The sequence below is a fragment of the Leuciscus leuciscus genome (genome assembly GCF_965113295.1).
Source record: "Leuciscus leuciscus genome assembly, chromosome: 4".
NCBI classification, from domain to species: domain Eukaryota; kingdom Metazoa; phylum Chordata; class Actinopteri; order Cypriniformes; family Leuciscidae; genus Leuciscus; species Leuciscus leuciscus.
The window spans coordinates 49,445,088-49,466,016 of NC_138728.1; the positions used below are offsets into that span (position 1 = coordinate 49,445,088).

The window sequence follows — 20,929 nt, forward strand, 5'->3', positions numbered from 1 at the left end:
CTTGGCCAGGGTCGTTACACTTGGCGTCACAACCAGGTGCTGAAATCTATTGCAGATACTATCAGCAAAGAGATCAGCAAAGGCGGCCGAGGGAGCAACACCACTCGCTCAATCGCATTTGTTAGGGCAGGAGAACAGCCACAAGCAGGGAGGAAGGTACCAGCAGGGATCCTGGCATCAGCCAAGGACTGGAAACTTTCTGTGGATTTGGAGAAGCAGTTGAAATTCCCCCAGCACATCGTCAGCACAACTATGAGGCCAGATATCACTCTAGTCTCAGAGAGTACCAAGAATATAATCATCATGGAGCTGACCGTGCCGTGGGAGGACCGCTTGGGAGAAGCCCACGAAAGAAAGATGACCAAATATGAACATCTGGTAACAGACTGCCGAGCACAGGGCTGGAAGGCGAGATGCATGCCTATCGAGGTTGGCTGCAGAGGATTTGTGGGGCACTCCCTCCACAAAGCCTTTACTGCGCTGGGCATTGCAGGAACAACAAGGAGCAGGGCCATCAAGAACACCACCGACGCAGCCGAGAAAGCCTCGAGATGGCTCTGGATCCGTAAAGGAGCACCATGGGGGCAAGCGAGTGCTACCTGAACACAAGTCGCGGTCTGATCAGCCGTGGCTGGGTCGCCTGGGCGAGGGTGTCTGATGTTGAAAGACCCGAAACATCCGAGGACCCCAGGTTACATCACTGATGATGTGTTCAGGTGCATCTGAAGATGTGTTTTAAGAACTAAGGCAGGATGATTTTCACATCATTTTGAAAAAAAAACTCTAGGCGACAACTTTAGTTATTAGTCAAAAGTCTTGTGGACACATATTTATTATGTGTTTTGTGGCCTTATTTCAGAAACTTTCATTTTTAGTTTTTTCAATAACCATGCATAAACATTATTCTCTCAAAAATACAAACATGTACATGCATGTTGCCCACATATTATGGTAGCCCTGTTTGTGCTAAATAGAGTGTAATTATACCTTTGCCATTAATATGTTTATAAGCAACTGAAAAAAGCACAAATGTCAGGGCATGTCAGAACATCTCAAGGACCCCAAAAACCCTCAGACCCCAGAGGGTTAAACTGAAGTTGTGTTTATGCTGTTTAAAGCAAATTTACTTTGTAAAGTAGAAAAAGTGTGCGCTGAGTAAAGCGTTTTTTTCTTCCAAATTTTTTTTTCTTTATCCGTATTCACAGACTTGTAATTTGTATCCCAATTATTGCTATTTGCAGAGGTGAAAAGTAACGAATTACATTTACTTGCGTTACTGTAATTGAGTAGTTTTTTTGTGTACTTCTACTTTTTAAGTAGTTTTCAAAATCTGTAATTTTACTTTTACTTAAGTATGTTTTGTAATTCGCTTGGTCCCTAAAGGCATATGTTACGACAGGCCTCCATATTGAGTTTAGCTAAATCGTGCACTGCTCTTCCAGTGTTGTCTGGGATATATGAACATGTAACAGTTGCATGTTCCTCCCTGGGAGGCTAACAGAATATCAAGAGCCATTCGATTTAGTAAAACAAGCTTCCTCATTACATGCACTTCTTCTGCAATGTCAGCAACAGAACTAAGTGAGTTTTGCCGTGTCCTCAAACACCAAAGGTGGCCTCATATAGTGCCTGTACTTCATTCTGTACATTGATCATATTTTCAGTTTCAGAGATTCAATTCTCGATCTGTGTCATGATTAAAAGATGTTTCACATAATCCTCTCCTGTGACATTACTCACATTTCCAGTAATAGAAGCCAAATAACATCCTTAAAATCCCTTACAAAGGAATAGATAAGCTTTGTTACCATCAGAACAACGAGTGTTTCGATTTCTCATTGTTAGAAGAGTTTTGTCACATCTGGAAAATTCACACATCTGGCTTAGACTTGCTCACTACATTCTTCCCTTCAAGGCACCAGGAAGAATTCACTAATTCCCTCCAGATTTCACATTAAGACAAACTGATATTTATAATCAGTACTGTTATATACAGTCAAATGCCATGAACTATAATGTTAATGAGAATAATTTTAGTAGTGACATACACTTCTCATGAACAGCAGTTTGTTGTGCCAGGAATAATCAGCCTCATTATAGACACATCTGTAAGCATTTGATTTTGTCAATGGTTCAAAATTGAGCATTTAGCACAAGTTTCACCCTGAAATTTCCAAAAGTCATTGTGAAAATATTTTTCTTTACCACCTCATATTCTCTGTTTTAAATTTTTCCATTTTACACTTTTGCCATTTGTTGTCTCAACATTAAGGCAGTCTATGCTCTAGTAATGTTACTCTAAACGAGTTAACTGACAGGTTTATCATTTTGATACTAGAATTAGTTGATTTCTTCGATGACGCATCATACTACAGTAGTTAAGCAGTGAGTAATGTTGTTGTACAGGAAACATAGTTTAGATTGTTGAATGGCAGGGCTGTCCATCACCAAATTACACAAACATCTCATTAAAATGTCTACAAAACTATAAAACTGATCCGAGATCAGGTAAAAACCATAAACACAGGATTACTGGGATCATCCACCAACAGCGAACCATTGAAATGTCGAAACATTTGGAAACAGTTGTGACGTAAAAAAGCCTTTTTTTACCTAATTCACGTGACGAAAGCGGCCATCACTAGTGAAGACAAACATTTGATTGAACAAGATCCAAACTGGAGTATAAAGTCAGTATCTCGGTGCTCTTTGATGCGGGATAGTTCAACTTGCAAAAATCATATAAGGCCAAGGCACACGTGAATTTAGAAAAAATACAAATATATAAAAATTTTATGAATATTGCGTTGCCGCGCCGTAAGAAGCGCCGCGCTCAGCGGGTCCCGGAACCATTCTCTCTTCCATCCCGCGAATGCTCGCCGGTGCGCCCGCCAGCTTCGCCGCCTGCTTCTCCCGAGTCTCTCACTACCGGTCAGCGGCCGCGGTCCGCCACCGCTTCCACCACAGGAGACTGCGAGGAAGCCGTATGTGTGGAAGAGGATAGCTGCTCTATCCTAGCCTCGGGCAGTGAGGATTGGTCGAGCTCTGCGGATCTCGCACCTTCTTCTCACCGACCCTCTGGGAAGAGAGCAAACATTGAAGCAGAGCTCATGCGTCTGCTCGAGCAGGCCGTCGCTAGCCTCGGCCTTGAGTGGTCGACGCCCCCGGTGCCTGCACACAACCGACTGGACGGTTGTTTTCTGCAAAAGGACCGTGCTTCGCCACCTTCGAGACCAGCGCCCTTTCTTCCTGAGCTTCATGAAGAAGTCGCTAAGTCCTGGGGCGCCCCCTTTTCAGCCAGAATGTGTACTTCCATGTCAGCAGCATTCTCCGCAGTCGACGGTGCTAAAGACAAGGGGTACCATTCTCTCCCCCCCGTGGAGGAAGCTGTAGCTGCCCATCTTTGCCCGCCCTCTGCTGGACGGCATGATAAGACGGCGCTACCATCCAAAGCTTGCCACACGACGTCAGCCTTACACGGTCGCGCTTACACCGCCGCCGGGCAGGCTGTCTCTGCACTGCACTCCATGGCCATATTACAGATCTTCCAGGCCAACCTTCTCCGCAAGATGGATGAGGAAGGACCGGAAGCTGTTAGCCTGCCGGATTTGAGGAGCGCGACGGATCTCGCCCTTCGCGCCACTAAATCCGCCGCGCAGGCCATAGGACGGAGCATGGCCTCTCTCACCGTGGCTGAGAGACACCTCTGGCTCACGCTTTCTGAGATGTTGGACTCGGAGCGTTCCTCGACGCCCCCGTCTCTCCCGCTGGCCTCTTCGGATCTTCTGTCAAAGACTTCGTAGACAGATTCGCTGAGGTACAGAAGACATCGCAGGCCATGAAGCATTTTCTGCCCAAGCGCTCCAGCTCCGCAGCAGATCGCTCTAAACAGCCGTCTGCTCGCAGCTCTCAGCCGCAATCCCCGCCGACTGCCGCCGCTTCACAGCGCCGCCAGACCCGGGACCAGAGACCGCGCTCTCGCTCCGCCGGCCGCCGCCCCCCTCCGCGTGGTCCCCGGCCGAAGATTGAGATGAAGCCCGAGGCCTCAAAGCCTTCCTAGCCAGCCTAGGAAAGCGACGGTGTTCATGTCCCGCCGCAGCCGGACCTCCACCGAAACTTATCGCTCGTCCAGTTCCAATTATTGCGACTGTTCCAGTGTATTCTGCAGTAAACAAGTCGGTAACACAGCCCGCTTGCCTGCACACAAACGCCGTTTTTACGGCGACCCAGATAAATCCCATAAAGAGTGTATTTTCTGGTATTCTGGCCACGGCCGATGGTGTTATGAGTGTAGTAAAAATGCCCACTGCCCAGTGCTCATCCCTACACGCAAGCACAGCCCGCCACACACGGCCAGCACATATAAAATCGACTCACGTCGATTGTGCACTAGATGTAGCGAATGTGCCCACGACCCAGTGCCCACAAACACTACATACTGCATGTCTCACGGTTTCTGTAAAAACGAAACCAACACACATACAGTCTGCTCAAGCAGACGGTGTTCCCGCTGTCACGCGCCCTCATTCGCTCACAGACATGGTAAACTCTACGGGCAGGCTGCTGTCGGCGCACCCCCGGCCTCACACGCTGCAAGCACGACGCTTATGTTACAGCACACTGGGGCTCTCCGCTCGCCACTAGATCGCGACCAGAGCCCAGATATCATTCTACCCCTAGCTACTCACGCGAACGCATGGGCAAAGCTTCCCAGGATATCAGAATGGGTGCTGAACATTATAAAGAGAGGCTACTCGCTACAGTTCGTTCGACGCCCGCGACGTCAGGCGGCGCGAATCGAAACTACGGTGGAAAAGGAAGTAGCGCACCTACTTCGAGCCGAAATAGCGAAGCTATTGAGCAAAGGGGCTATAGAACCCTTATCACAAGCTCAGGGCGAAGGGGGCATGTGCAGCAGATATTTTCTGGTACCCAAGAAAGACGGGGGTCTCAGACCCATTTTAGATCTAAGACAGCTGAACAAAGCACTTCTGAAACGACGGTTCAGAATGCTCACAATCAAGAAAATCCTCTCGCAGATTCGCCAAGGGGATTGGTTTATGTCAATAGATCTGAAAGACATGTATTTCCAAATACAAATAGCGTCACGCCACAGGCGATTTTTGAGATTCGCCTTCGAGGGCCAGGCATATCAATACACTGTCCTGCCGTTTGGTCTGTCCCTTGCACCTCGTACATTCATGATGTGCATGGACGCAGCGCTCGCACCCCTGAAACTCCGGGGCATACGAGTTCTGAATTATTTGGACGATTGGCTGGTTCTAGCTCGATCTCACTCAGAGCTCATCAAACACAGGACCATATTACTCGATCACCTCGAGAATCTAGGTCTCACAGTCAATTGGGCGAAAAGTTCGCTGTCTCCCAGTCAGACAATATCTTTTCTGGGCACAGAACTGGACTCACTGTCTATGACAGCACAACTATCGCTACAGCGCAGACTGAGTATTCAGCGCATGACGAAAGTTTTTCGCCACTCAGTTCTGGCTGAAAGCGCGGGTACCACGCCGAGCATGGACCTCCGGTCTCTTACGCCTCAAGGTCGATCAGAAATGCATCTCAGCTTTGAAACCTTGGACAGCGACAGATTGGTACCGGTCAGGTGTAAACCTGGGGACTTCCTCGAGTGTGAAGGTGGTGTCTACGGACGCCTCAACCTCGGGATGGGGAGCGCTGTTCGAGGGCAGACCGTTCTTCGGCCAGTGGTCAGAACGGGAAAAGCTTCTACACATAAACTGTCTGGAAATGCTGGCAGTCGACAACGCGCTGAGGCACTTTTGTCCCCAGATAACAGGACACCACGTCTTGGTCCGTTCGGACAACATGTCGGTGGTGGCTTATATAAATCACCAAGGGGGTATCAGATCCAGAGCCCTCCACAGACTGACGGAGCGCATTCTGATCTGGGCCCAGCACAATCTGCGCTCGCTGAGAGCAGCGCACGTGCCAGGACACTTGAATGTGGGACCAGACAGACTGTCCAGGAACATCGTTCCAGCAGGAGAATGGTCCTTACATCCACAGACAGTCCAACTGCTGTGGAAAACATTCGGCAGAGCGGAAATAGACCTATTTGCGTCTCAGGAAAATGCTCACTGTCCAGAGTTTTTCTCCAAGAGCAGGGACACACTGGCCCACGTCTGGCCCCGCTGCCCGCTCTATGCTTTTCCCCCTGTCACGCTCTTACCCCAGGTATTAGAGCGGATCAGGGAGAACGGATGCTCAGTGCTACTCGTAGCCCCATTCTGGACGAACCAAGCCTGGTTCCCAGTTCTGATGCAGCTGATGAGTACCGCCCCATGGCCAATACCAGTGAGGAGGGATCTCCTTTCGCAGGCCAATGGCTCGATCTGGCATCCTCGTCTGGAGCTTTGGTCCCTACATGCGTGGGCCATCAACGGGTACCCGTTAACCTCCCAGCGGGAGTGTTAACCCTCTGGAGTCTGAGCGGTTTTCTGGGCCCTGGAGGTGTTCTGACATGCTCTGACATTAGTGCTTTTTTCAGTTATTTATAAACATGTTAATGGCAAAGGTGTACATTCACTCTATATAGCACAAACAGGGCTACCAAAATATGTGATCACCATGCATGTATATTTGTTAATTTTTAAGAGAATAATGTTTATGCGTGGTTATTGAAAAAAATAAAAATGAAAGTTGCTGAAATATGACCACAAAACTCATAATAAATATGTGTCAATAAGAATTGGGTGTTTTGACTAATGGATGTTGTTCCTTCGAGTTCTGGCTTCAAACTTATGTGAAAATAGTCTTGCTTTATCGTTCACATAAAACTATACATTGATTTAAATTGATGTAAAACAGGTTTTGCTTGGAAAGCCAATATGCGAGGGGGGCGTGAACGAGGAGTGGTTTACACCTGAAAATACAATGTCCCACCCACTCTGCATAATTAGCCATTCATTCAGGTGTGACACAGTGACTGAGCCACAATGCAAGGACAAAATATATATTTAGAAGAAGACTTATATTGACCATTTAAGATTTTGCTTACATCTATCTTGTAAATATGTTTTGCTATTTTATTAAAAAGGTTACAATTACAACAATAATTACAATTTCAACAATATTTCAAGTGTACTCTTTCTTTGTAAAAAAAAATGATTATAGGCCTACATTTTATCTATGTATTCATTAGTTTTAATATAGCCAACATTGGAACAGCTAACATCTTAGTTGATGACTAAGCATTGATGACTATGATGATAGTATTTTATATATATAGAAATTGCTAAACAAAAGCTTATTTGATGTGGCAGTATATTCTACAGTAAAAACTGTACCCAAATCTAGTCAACAAAATGTTGTCTTTCATATTTCGCCTGACTGTAACGTTGTTTTATGAAATATTAGGGCATATAAATGTTAATTTGCAGTTTAATACGTTGCTTATACAAATAGCCTACATTTCGATTTTTACTCATCTCAGTATAGCAATACAGTTTGCTAAAACATCATCATTCATTCACACACGCGATTTAAATTTAAACTGTCTTTTTGCGAGCTGTGGTAAACAGCATCTCTGCCGTTCATTCATTCACAAAACAGAAACGCGATTCACGTGAGAAGGAAAAAAACTTACTACAGTTTTCCTCAGCTCAGTCGGATCCTTGCTCCTCGATATACCCGCACTTCTGAGGGACATTTTCCATTATTATTATTCCTCACAGCGCTGCGAGACGGTGTAAACAAGTAATGATCTGAATAAACTTGTGTTTTCTCGAGCTGATATGGGGGCGTTCACAGGTTTGCGTGGATGGCCTCATTCATTTGCGTTTGAATAGCGCGCGCTCTCCGTGGGCGGAGTCACATTATTTTTGAATGAGTTGTAATGAGCTCGACTGGAATCGCTCTCTTTTAATACAGATTTCACAAGATGAGAATATTTGTTTTTTATATAAATTACTTCATTTAAAAGAAGAGAATTCAAGCTTCGTGCCTGTGTGTCTGTATGCCTGTTTGACTGAGTATTCGCTGAGTTATTGTTCATTTTCGGACGCGTTTCAGAATGGACTTAACTGACAGAGAGAAGGCAGAACTCGCTTCGTGTTTATTTTTCTTTATTTGGCAAAAAGCACAACACTTTGTTTTTATTGTGAGTATACACAAAAATAATACACATTTAACAGAATCGATTGATGTATGAAACTCCTATGGAAAATCAAAGTCAACAGAGTATTTATGAGTTTCTTTTACATTGATAAAAAAAAAAGCAAGCTGGTATCGCCGGCGATACCGCCGACCTCAGGGGGTTAAACACGATCACGCAGGCTAGAGCCACGTCTACTAGGCGGCTCTATTCCTCGAAATGGTCGGTGTTCACTAGCGTTTCTTCTGGCTCTCGCTTCAGTAAAGCGCATAGGGGACTTGCAAGCGCTCTCAGTGAGCGCGACGTGTATGGAGTTTGGGCCCAATGACTCGAGAGTCATACTCAAACCGAGGCACGGATATGTTCCTAAATCCCTCAACACACCGTTTAGGGCACAGGTGATTTACCTGTCGGCCCTGCTAGTCCCTGAGGAAGAAGGGGACGCGGAATTCCTTTGCCCGGTCAGGGCGTTAAGAGCCTATGTGTCTCGCTCATCTGTTTTTAGACAGACGGAGCAGCTCTTTGTTTTGTTCAGTGGGCGTTCAGGGACTAGCTGCGTCAAAACAGAGTCTATCCAGGTGGATAGTTGATGCTATAGCGCTAGCTTATACATCTAAGGGCCTGCAGTGCCCATTAGGTGTCAAAGCGCACACCACGAGAGGCATGGCCTCGTCGTGGGCTTGGTCTTGTGGGATTGCCTTACAAGATATTTGTATGGCGGCAGGCTGGGCCTCCCTGTCTACATTTATAAGGTTTTACAACCTAGAGGTTCCCGCTCTGCAGGCTAAGCTGCTCTCGGTTTAATAGTTCGGTGTTGTCTGCCAGATGCTATCGGCTCAGGATGCTGAAACCACTAGAGCATCGATCACTGATCGACTACGTACCTCTGTGGGCAGTATGTAAGTCCCCTAATACTTTTCAGCTCAGGCCAAGTTCGCCCTGGCTGTTTGGAACACCTGATATATCTGCTCTTAATAGAGCGTTATATTCTGCAGGAATGATGCTATTCTAGCCCCTCTTCCCAGACTCTCTGTGAGTCCCTTATGATTATGCACTGAATGAGCCCTGGGCACCTGCCCTTGGGACCTTAGTGTTGAATCTTAGCACGCACGGCGTTTTACACTGTGTTCCCCTAGCGTAAGCTATTACGCAGTACGAGAGAACCTCTCATAAGAGAACGTACTCGGTTACTGACGTAACCTCGGTTCTCTCTAGAGAGGGAACGAGTACTGCGTATCTTGCCGTGCATGCATCACGCTCTGGTTCGCTTCGGTGATGAAAAACCAGCTAGACCAGCCTCCCGAGCTCAAGGCTCCGCCCATTTCGGCGGGACGTGACGCAGTGGGCGCGAAGCGCCCTCATTGGATCTGACGTCATGAGCGGTCTCGCTCGATAGGCTGGTGCAGTTGCCGCAGAGCAGCCAATGGGCGCGCGAGCCGTCTCGCCCATGTCTGCACGCTGCCGCAACGCGTTTTACAACATTACAAATTAAGGATAATTTTTTGGCTTCAGTATCTCGTGGAAAAGAGTTTTTCCCCTAGCGTAAGCTATTACGCAGTACTCGTTCCCTCTCTAGAGAGAACAGAGGTTACGTTAGTAACCGAGTACGTTATGTCGTCTGCAATGTCGGAGGTGTATTTTGGAGTCTTTTTTTGTGATTGCCTTCGTAACGGTGATAACATCTACAGGTGAGTAAGATAACATCAACTAAATTAGCTGAAGTATGCGTTAGTTAAGCAGGCAAACATAATATAACTGCCGATGAAACCAACGGAAGGGGAGAAAACAGTGGTTTACCAGGCAGCAGAGTTACAGTGCTTTTAAACAATCATCCCTCAGTTTCTGTTCTTTATTTTGAATTTGCAGCAGCCATTCCCTCAGGACTGTACATCACTGCTGACGCTCTCTACTAATACACAGAACGGGTTGACGTTGGAGGAGGAAGAGGAGGAGGAAGAGGAGGAGGAAAGGGTTAGCAATATAACAAAATATTAGTTAGCAAAACTTTGCTATATTGATAATGTTGTTTAATTGATTAAAAACTATAAACACCATACAATATCATATCTTACCTCATCTTCACCCCACATGTTATTGTTGTTAGTAATAAGTTCTGTTATTGTATTTTATTTTTTTATTTTTATTGGGGATATTTTGGGGATATTTAATTTAATTTTATCAATCAATAAATTCCTCTTGAAACAAACTTTGTTGTATTATTTTAATTTAATACTGTGAAGCTGCTTTGATGCAATCTGTATTGTGAAAAGCGCTATACAAATAAACTTGACTTGACTTGACTTTTTTCTGTAAACTATAACACTAAAAGTCTGCTGTGACTTTGCCTGTTTCAGGAGAGTCTGTTCTCTAAGCAAAAACATGGATGCTGACAATGAAGGGCAGAATCATCATCCAGTAACAACAGCTAACAGACTCTACTTCAGCATTAGCTGTCTATTTTGTCGAATGCAGAATTAGGTAAACCAATATATATATATATATATATATTACATTACATTACATTTACATGCATGCACTTGGAAGCCACTTACATTGTATTTAAGTTTCATTTAAGTTATCCATTCCCTGGAAATCTAAGCTACAGGAATGTATTGAAAAAGAATGAAGCTTTAATGATTTTAAAGTAATGGATTATGAGGTAATGCCATCCCTGTAGGTGCATTCAGAATCAGATGTAGTGCTTTTATTAACGTCAAAGTACATGCAGCATCAAGTTTGAGAGTTAGGGAAAATTCTGCCAACACCGGTCTGAAAAAATAAGATATTTTTCCCTGCTTGTGCTTGCAGGTTCATTCTGAGAATCAGCCCTGATGCCACCAAACACCAAAGGCACGGATCAGATGGAAATCTGGAAAGGTCCAAAGAAAAGCATCAGCCTGAAACCCTCAGTGTTTCTCATCAGAGAGCTTGTCAACTTTGACTGGCAAAATTACTGAAATGTAACAACACAAACTGACTTTGACTATATTTTATTGTTTTAAGGCCTGTTTTGCTTTTCTGTGTGTGTATGTTTTTGCCATGCTACAGATACAAATGGTCCCCAGGAAATTAATTCTATGGACTTTGGTGATGTTGCCTTTTTTTCTTCAGCTAGTGGCTCCTAAAGGTCAAGATTTGTAATTTGTACTTCTAAAACAAAATGTTCAACGATTAAAAAGAATGGTAACACTTTAGAATACTGTATCTTACTTACTGCATAACTAATAAGGAATTATTGAAGAACTAGTAGGTAATTCTTCATTAACTACTTCTTCACTACTGTTAACTACTAAGGAAGATGTGTTAACTAATCAGTATGTAATATAATGTTATGATTGTGTTAAGTAACAGTTAGTTAATCAATAACTAATGAATTATGTCATACCTCCTGAAGAACTACCACTAATTATCTACTAATTAAGGTTAACTTCTAAAAATAAGAAGTAACTAATGAACAGTCATACAAAACTAACCTCAGATTAGTTTTTATATTTTATACAGTACTGTGTGTGTGTGTGTGTGTGTGTGTGTGTGTGTGTGTGTGTGTGTGTGTGTGTGTGTGTGTGTGTGTGTGTGTGTGTGTGTGTGTGTGTGTGTGTGTGTGTGTGTGTGTGTGTGTGTGTGTATTCCTCAGCATAGAATGCCATTGAGTAAATTCATGTATTTGAGGCAACGACTGAGGGGAACTGAAAATATAGGGAACTTATTAGTAATTAATAAAGAATTATTAGATAATTCTTCAGGAATTACTTAGAACCTGAAACAGTATTCTAAAGTGAAAATATAGGGAACCCATTAGTAATTAATAAATAATTATCAAATAATTATCCAGGAATTAGGCTACTTATAATCTGAAACAGTATTCTAAAGTGAAAATAAAGGGAACTTATTAGTAATTAATAAAGAATTATTAGATAATTCTTCAGAAATTACTTAGAACCTGAAACAGTATTCCCATTAGTAATTAATAAAGAATTACCACATACTTCAAATAAAACTTACTGTAAAAAAAACAAAAAAAACACTATTAACGTAATCATCTAAACCTTTGTAAAATACACAACAATGACTCGTTTAGGCTACATGATATCTTCCTTTATTTCAGATGATATTTCGTTTTAACATGTACAATACTGCCTACATTTAAACTCGTTTAACAAACATTTTAAAATCAAAAGTTAAACCTTTAAAAGCAATTCAAGTAATCAGCTGGTCTCGTTTCCACGGTAGTGGGGCTGGATCTCTGGCTGGATCTCTTGCTGGAGCTGGGCTAGCTCGTGTTCGGCGGGGAAACTGCTTTAACTTCACACTGCTGCCCTGCGACTCATAGCCGAAATATGCTGTGACTGACTCCATAACCTGCCCATAAACAAACAGTGCACAGCTCTAAGAACATTATTTTAACTTCTGATGTAAATAGATTTAGTATCTTTTATGAATAAAATAATTTGTTTTATGCAAGGGATCAGGCGTTTCCATCATGCAAAAAATACAGACTCATTAGCTAGGTAGGCTAACTGACATCGCGTCCTTGTATGTTGCCTTGCATAAAATAAAATGATTTAGAGCACAGTAATGATTTTATAGATTAAATAAAACTTACACAAACCTGTATTTCACCGAAGAAATGCACCAAATCGGCGGCGCTGAGAACCCTGCAGAAGAGGATTCAAATGCACGCTCTTGCATCACCAAATCACTGTAAAATGTAGGATACCGCGATATTGCCGGAACTTGAATGGTGCAAAAGAAGTTTAAAATGTATAAGAACTAAGTATAATCATATGCTTTTTACTTTTTAAGTACTTTAAAAAATAATTACCTTTGTACTTTTACTAAGGTAATTTTGAAAATGGCCTAATTATAATTTTACTGGAGTAATATTTTTTGGGGTATCTGTACTTTTACTCAAGCACTTGATTTGTGTACTTCATCCACCGCTCCACTGCTAAAAAAAACCCTGGATTATTGTAGTGACTACTGTGTATGACTGTTCATTAGTAGTTACTTCATAGTTATTTTTCTTGAACCTTAATTAATAGATAATTAGTAGTAGTACTTCAGGAGGTATGACATAATTCATTAGTTATTGATTAACTAACGGTTACTTAACACAACCATAAAATTATATTACATACTGATTAGTTAACACATCTTCCTTAGTAGTTAACAGTAGTGAAGAAGTAGTTAATGAAGAATTACCTACTAGTTCTTCAATAATTCCTTATTAGTTATGCAGTAAGTAAGATACAGTATTCTAAAGTGTTACCAAAAGGATATTATAAGGACAAATGTTCATGAGTTATTGTGATTTTTAGGGGGTGGGGTAAACATACATAAAAAAAATAAAATGATGAAAATTTAAATAAATTTGATAACCTCAATACTAATACTGTAAATGAAAATACGGTAATAATACTGTAAATGCAAGTACAGTAAATGGTACAGTATACTGTAAGTGAAAATACGGTAATAATACTGTAAATGCAAGTACAGTAAATGGTACAGTATGCTGTAAGTGAAAATACAGTTATAATACTGTAAATGCAAGTACAGTAAATGGTACAGTATACTGTAAGTGAAAATACAGTAATAATACTGTAAACATTTTACAGTAAATTACTGGCATCCAGCTGCCAGTAAGTTACTGTAAAATTTACAGCAACCTCTTTACAGTGTCGCATGAAATATACATTCAATTTTAAACATGAACACATGTTTCTCTGCCTTGTAAAGATAATGTAAGTTCCTTTGGTCAGCATATAAATGCCCAACCTTTGTGTATTGACGAATGAAGACAATCTCTCCAGTAATTCCAAGTCTAGACTAGTGCCAGTGCTGCCAACTCTCAGACATTCAGTGTGAGACTCACGCTATTGACACTGTTCTCACACTTACTCACGTTACACAACCATATTCTCACTTCTCCTTCTAAGCTTTTTCCGGTATTTTTTTCTTTTTGTTGCTCTGTGGCCTGATTTCAAAGCCCTTTAAGATCTTCCTGAAAGATGATCCTCATGATTGATCTCCACTGTTACAGCAGTGTCAGCTTGACAGATGTCATTGTTCTCATTGGCATCTTCAGTCAGGGTGGCATTGCTGTAACCAGTGGAAGATTTCATGCTAAGGTGGCATTTGTCAACTGGGGAATCCTCTTTATTTTCCCCTGACACTTTGCACAACAAAAGTGAGGAGCCACTCAACTCTGTATTATTACTTCTAAAAATCTTGAGTCTCACCTTATTTTTCTAAACTTTTGCGAGATCGGACAAACACTTCCTGTTTAATCCGTGTTTCAGACAGCTCTGTACGTTAACAATAGAGCGGTTCATAGAGTTTTATTTTGAACTTGGACTTAAGTATAAAGAAACATGGACAGTGCTTAGTTCAAGGAGTTCAGTAAAGTTATTCACAGATCCGAACTTCCAGATCAATAAATCATGAGCTAAACGTTGTTAAAACTCAAATGACACCTATTTCCAATCCGTAGATGACGAACTACAACCTCATTTTCCTCTTATATATATATATATATATATATATATATATATATATATATATATATATATATATATATATATATATGTCTTATAATATAAATCGATCTCCATGAGACCGTATACAAAGTGCAAAACCCAAAAAACGCTACTACAAATGTGATGCGATCTGGGAAAACCCGTCGGATGTCGCGCTGGGCCGTTTTCAGTAAATTCCAAAATAGTTTGAATGTCAGTTTTTTGTCAATTTTTTTTTCCATTAAATTATTATTCTATAACATCTTTTCTCTTATCTCTGAAAATATCTTGCCAAAATTCCCTTGTTTAGTGCAGAAAAACAGCGATAGTGTCAAGCTGAAAATACTCTCTTTCTCTAATGCATTCTATGCGACCATTTTCCCTAACGCCCGGCAGAGGTAAAAAAAAAAAAAACAATCGCCGTATATCCCAATCCTGTTTAAAAAAAAGAGTGCCAAGCGTCCCGACGGTGACATTTAATTAAACCTGTTTTTCTCAAAATTCCGTTCCAGAAAATCGCTACCAACAAGCTATGATAAAAATAAAAACAGATTTGGAAAGGTTCCAGCTTCCATATGATATCAAAACCTGTAATAGGTCAAATTTCACCATGTGGTGGGTTTTCCCAGATCGCATCACAAATATTAGTCATTAACTTCAATGTTACACACTGTAGTGTCACCAAATCAATGGTTTGTGGCAAGACATGTGTTGCAAGATCCATTTCCATTTGTTGAGACGTCCTTCAACTTTTTCTAAAACATTGTCCCAATTTTTACACACAAAAGTATCATCTCCAAGATAAACACCAAGATATTTAAACCCATCCTTGTTCCAAATTAACTCGGCAGCTAAAACAAGTTTTCTACTTAACTCATCACTGATTGTTAAGCTTCACTTTTCCCACAGTTAATTTTAGCAGAGGACAATACACCAAAAACATTAATATTTTCTACATGGGTGTCAACATCTTCTTGTTTTTTGACAATGACAACAACATCATCATAAGCAGATAATTTAAAAACTCCAGGAAGGTTTACACCGAAAAGAGATCGTCTTAATTTGTGCAGAAGAGGCTCTATGGCCAAGGAGGACAGCATACCAGATAATGAACATCTTGTCTGACCCCCCTATGAACTTTAAAAGGAGCACTTAAACCACCGTTGATCTTTAAAATTCTCTTAATGGCCCTCATTTATCATTCTTGCGTAGAAACGGGCGTATATGTTGGCGTAAGATTATGCTTACACTCCTCTCACCGCCTGATTTATGAAGCTGTGCGTACCTTTGAAATCCAGGTGTACGCAATACCTGCCCTTGATAAATTCCGCGGCTGAAAACGATCGTCATTAGAATAACACGCCCCTATATATTCAAGACTTCGCTTCCCCCACGCCCTCATTTTACGCCATGGACACACGGAAGACAGCAAAGAAGAGAAACTTCTCCGACGTGGAGATCGAGACCATCACCAGGGAAGTGGGAAGAAACAAAATTGTTTTATTTGGGAGTTTAAAGAGTTTTAAAATAGCTGTTTGCATCACAATGCATTATTTTACAGCACGTGTTTTGAAACAATTAGCATTTAATTTCGTATCACCTCACATGTATTGGGGTGTACAATAGTGATGATGATGTGATGTGGAGTACCATTCATTCACATTAATAATTGCATGACAATTTGTAATATTCTTATTAGTCTTATTATTATGATTTTTATTATTAATGACGCTTATTGTTATTTAGAAGAAGAATGTCGTTATTATTATTATTTGTATTATAATTATTATTATTATTTAAAAGAAGAAGAATGTCATTTTTATTATTTTGTCAGTCTGAATAATTTTTTGGTCATTGAAAGCCTTTCATTACTGAACCCAGTCCGTGCGCACCTGCCGGGCCTAACCCTGAAACGTCAGGTAAAGCGCACAGGCTCGCAACTGAAGGAATACATATGCCTACAAATCAAATGCTTTGGTAAAGTCACACAAATTAAACATTGAAGTCCATGTTGCACAAAAATAAACACTGAAGTTTATAATTACTATGTTGTTGTTTTTTTTTGTTTTTTTCAGTGGGTCATAATATATCATATCTTTTAGTTTGTCAGTGCGTTTTGTGGTGTTAGGAATTGTTTTTCTGCGCATTTCCGCACTAACTCAAAACGTGCGTACATGTACACCACCTCCTGAGCTGGCGTAGGATTTGAGCGTGCCGTACGCCAACGTCCATATTGATAAATCTCAAAGTCACCGTGGTTTTGGGTGTACGCTGGAAATTTGGTGTATGCACTTTTGATAAATGAGGGCCATTGTCACTATACAAGACTCAAATCATGTTTATAAGGCCAGAGCTGAACCCAAACACATCTAACGTTTGCCACAAAATACTGGTGTTCGACTCTGTCAAAGGCCTTTTCTTGATCAATTGAAATCAGACAAATTTCAAAACCCAATGAATTGGAGAGGTCCAAAACATCAAGAATTAAAATGATAGTCAGATATCAACCTATTGGGTATACAATAAGTCTGGTCAACATGAATAATATGCTCAATAACTTTTTTCAGTCTCATTGCCAACACCTTTGACCAACGTTTGTAGTCAGTGCAGAGCAGAGCAACTGGCCGCCAGTTCTTGATCTCTTGTAAATCCCCTTTTTTGGGGAGGACTGCGCCACCTCTGGTCTCTCCATAAACATTGATGAAAGTCATGTTTACACTTTCAAAAATTAAAGCTTGTATTTTTAACAAGCGACCATCAATGATTTCTTCAGAAACACAAGAAATGGGTAAAAAATCTCTAGAAAACAGGATACCAACTCCACCACTGTTACTACTCTTATGACTGAGAACAACTTCCCCATCCCAATCTATCTTCCACGCAGTTTCATTTTCAACGGTGTTTCTTGTAACGGCTATGTGTTTCTTGTAAAACATGACATTTAATTTCTTAACTTTAAACAAACTGATAAGGGAAACTCTCTTTGCATCCTCTCTGGCTCCACTGATGTTTAAAGAACCCAGCTTTATGTCACACATAGCAAATGTTAATTTGCATTTTAACAAAAAAGACACTTAACCATCATTAGCTATTTAACTTTTATCATAAATTATTTAGACTAAAAATATCTTGGTCTGTAAAGGTCAGTTGGCCGGGGTGTTCTGTATTTTTCATGAATAGTTTTACTGAATCAAGGAACAACTTTAGATCTGGGAAAAACTCATCAACTTTACCTGATCTCAAGCCTTTGGTTCTTTGTAAAAAGGACTGAATTTTGGTGAAAGAGTAAGCACTCTCCACATCCATCTGTGTGTCTCCACTAACATCACTTTCAGACTCTTCGTGTTCATCAACCCATCATCTGACTGAGAAGAACAGCTCATGGGATTCGTCTTTGACACTTTTGTAACTTGTTCAGTGTTTGATTTATTTTCTGGATTTTTTTAATTTGGAAATGTCAGCGTCCAACAAAACCTCTTCCTCATTAAACAGCACTGACTCAGCAACTCTAGTTGCGGTTTGACCAACATTTAATTCCTCTTTTAAAACATCTTGGGTGTTTTCAAGATCTATCTATCTATCTATCTATCTATATATCTATCTATCTATCTATCTATCTATCTATCTATCTATCTATCTATCTAATTCAAACTACTTTTAAACTTCAAACTAATTTAAACTTCAAACTACTTTAAACTTCTTCAAACTTTCTGGTCCAAACTTTCTCAAGCCAACTTAAAGTTTGTCTGGACAAACTTTTTAATCTAGTTTATTATTATTATTATTATTGAGCATTTTCACATAGGTGAAATAAAAACAGTAAATAATTGATCATATTATTTATTCGGGTTTCTTCCTTTAAATATCACAATCCAGACACTTTAATTGGAGAGTATAGATTTTCTGTAGCCATCAAAAATACATCTGTTTGTCATAATCGATCTTCTCACTAAAGCTGATCGTCTGTGAATCAACGCCTGGCCTACAGAAGAGCGGAAGTGTTGAACATTTACATGTTTACTTTCCACCTCTGTATATTTCAGATTGTAAAGAGTCTGTAAATTAATCTAAACTAAAAGCAGAATCCCTAGAGCTCGATATTATTATAATCCTGAAGATTAATTCCTGAAGACTTACCATGATGTGATATTTGTGCCATGTGAAAATATGTGTTGGCTCTCTGTCACCCTGTTTGAGTTTGCATTCTGTGCGCTGTCTACACTTTCTCTTCCTCTCTATGGTTTTCCTGCCTGCAACTTTGACGCAAGCAGAAAACAGGCTAACACATGTATTGACTCATGTATCCTCTGTCCAGCTGTATTAAACTGAGAAACAACTGAGCAGCAATCTGGGGCCTCATGTATAAAACTTTGCGTAGATTTCATCCTTAAAGTGTGCGTACGCACATAAGGCAGAATTTGCATACGCACAAAAGTTTTCAGATTTATAAAACCGTACGTACGCCAGAACCTGCGCAAGGTTCACTTTATAAATCACAATTATCTGAATATTGTGCGCAGGTGCACGTGCTTATAGCTTACCCCAATCTCCTCCCGAAATAACCATATTTGGAGGTTAAGACTGCCTATTTTGAATATGTATGATCTCCCTGCATATTAATACGACCGATAATTGTCATTGATCTGTTTGGCTAAAAATTGAAGAACAGAAACGAAAAGCAAAAAAAAGAAACTTCACCGACTGCGAGATGGAGGTACTGCTGTCTGAGGTGGAGGGCCGAAAAAAGTTTTATTTGGTGGGCTCTCTGCGGGCATTTCAAATAAAAGAAAGATATTAGAATGGGAGCAAGTAACAGAAGCAGTCAATGCTGTTACCTCGGTGCCTCGCACAGTCCAAGAGAAAAAAAAAAATTGTCTGACTTAAAAGTAGTCGTAAAAAAAAGATTATGTGCACACAGGCGCAGTGTCGTAACAACTGGTGGTGGTCAAGGAATCACTGACCTCTCAGCCTTTGATGCAAGGGTGGGTGCGATTATAGGGGAAACAGGATTAAGTGGAGTTCTTCCAGAATTCCAAGGTGATACGGTCCGGATGTGATTTGCGGTGACGTTGGTAAGTAATTGATTTATCTACACATTATATAAGTTTTTGTCTGTTTAAAATTCAGCTTTTTTATTGTGGATAATTTAAATCAACCAATTCAAATTCCGTGGAAGTGGAAAGTCCTAAAATATCCAAGTGACAAATCTAGCAATAGATGCAGCTGCCCTTAAGATATACGTTTATTAAAATAGTCGATTTTCCTGTTCATTCATATGCTAAAAATGTAACTTAAAAAGACAAAAGCAAGTCATCAAGTGCACATTTTATTTCACACATTTACAGATATGCAATACAACCTTTATTTAATTAAACGTTTTTAATGATTAAAGGAAAAGTTAATCCTGGAATGCCTTCAAGCCCGGTGAGTGGTCCAAGTGGGGTAGACAAGGGATGTAGGCTTAGATCCTACGTGCCACCGCCGCCGCCATCCTGTGTGCCTCCACCACCATCCTGTGTGCCACCACCGGCATCTTGTGTGCCTCCACCAACGTCCAGTGTGCCACCACCGGCATCTTGTGTGCCTCCACCAACGTCCAGTGTGCCGCCATCATCAAATGCCCAAGCAACCCCATCCTGTGCACAATCCAGTGCATCATCATCATCATCATCATCATCATCATCATCCTTTGTGCCACCACCGAGCGCTGGTAACTCAAGGCGTGTACTGACGGAAGAAGTCATGCAGACCCAACGTCACATGGTTCATGCTGTTAATGCGGTGTGTTCCGAACTGAAAGAAATAAAAACAATTTTGTCAGAAATAAGTGGTTCACTTAAAGAACTTGTGAAAAAATAAAAAGTTTGAATTCACTTGCCTTTTTACATTCCATTTATTACATTTATACGCCGCTGTATTGCCATAGCATTATGCACTGCATTAGGAGGGCCAGGGTCGGGTTCATTATCTTCAGTATGGGCGTTCGATGGAACAGGTATACCATTCTTTTGAGCAATGTTGTGCAACACTGTGCGGCAAACCTTTGTAGGGCTGTACAATACTGTGCCACCAGACCTATCCAAGCACCTCCAGCGTCCTTTTAGCAGACCAATAGTGCGTTCGACCACTAAACGCGTCCGGCAATGCTTCTCGTTATAACGCCGTTCTTGTTCGGTCTGGGGTCTAGTTAGTGGAGTTAGCAGCCACGTTCTAAGGGGATAACCACTGTCTCCTGAGAGGTAAAACATTTAAAACAATTTTTTTTTAAGAAAATATAACAAAA

General features: G+C 41.0%; 2 protein-coding genes and 1 long non-coding RNA gene across 3 annotated transcripts in view; 1 reads left to right on the plus strand and 2 right to left on the minus strand.

Annotated features, from left to right (window-relative positions):
- The window catches only part of LOC309496975 (protein NLRC3-like), a 170,318-nt gene extending 151,438 nt beyond the window's left edge, over positions 1-18,880 (minus strand). Inside the window, exon 1 of the mRNA XM_082167179.1 lies at positions 18,784-18,880. The gene's annotated coding sequence lies outside the window, so the exon portion shown is untranslated. The remainder of the gene's footprint in view (positions 1-18,783) is intronic.
- On the plus strand, positions 1,408-4,463 carry LOC309497030 (uncharacterized protein). The gene is made up of 2 exons (XM_082167291.1): positions 1,408-1,524; positions 1,587-4,463. Exon 2 carries the CDS (start codon positions 2,796-2,798, stop codon positions 3,801-3,803), a length of 1,008 nt encoding a protein of 335 aa, XP_082023417.1. The 5' UTR covers positions 1,408-1,524; positions 1,587-2,795; the 3' UTR covers positions 3,804-4,463.
- Positions 18,881-19,955: 1,075 nt separating the features above from the next.
- LOC309497098 lies at positions 19,956-20,674 on the minus strand. Its single transcript, XR_014205380.1, has 2 exons — positions 20,525-20,674; positions 19,956-20,439 (listed from the first exon to the last, which is right to left on the minus strand). It is a non-coding gene; the product is annotated as an uncharacterized lncRNA (long non-coding RNA).
- Positions 20,675-20,929: the final 255 nt, after the last annotated feature.

Excerpts from the sequence above, each read along its gene's own strand:
- LOC309497030 (XM_082167291.1), top strand. The coding sequence starts at position 2,796 with ATGAATATTGCGTTGCCGCGCCGTAAGAAGCGCCGCGCTCAGCGGGTC.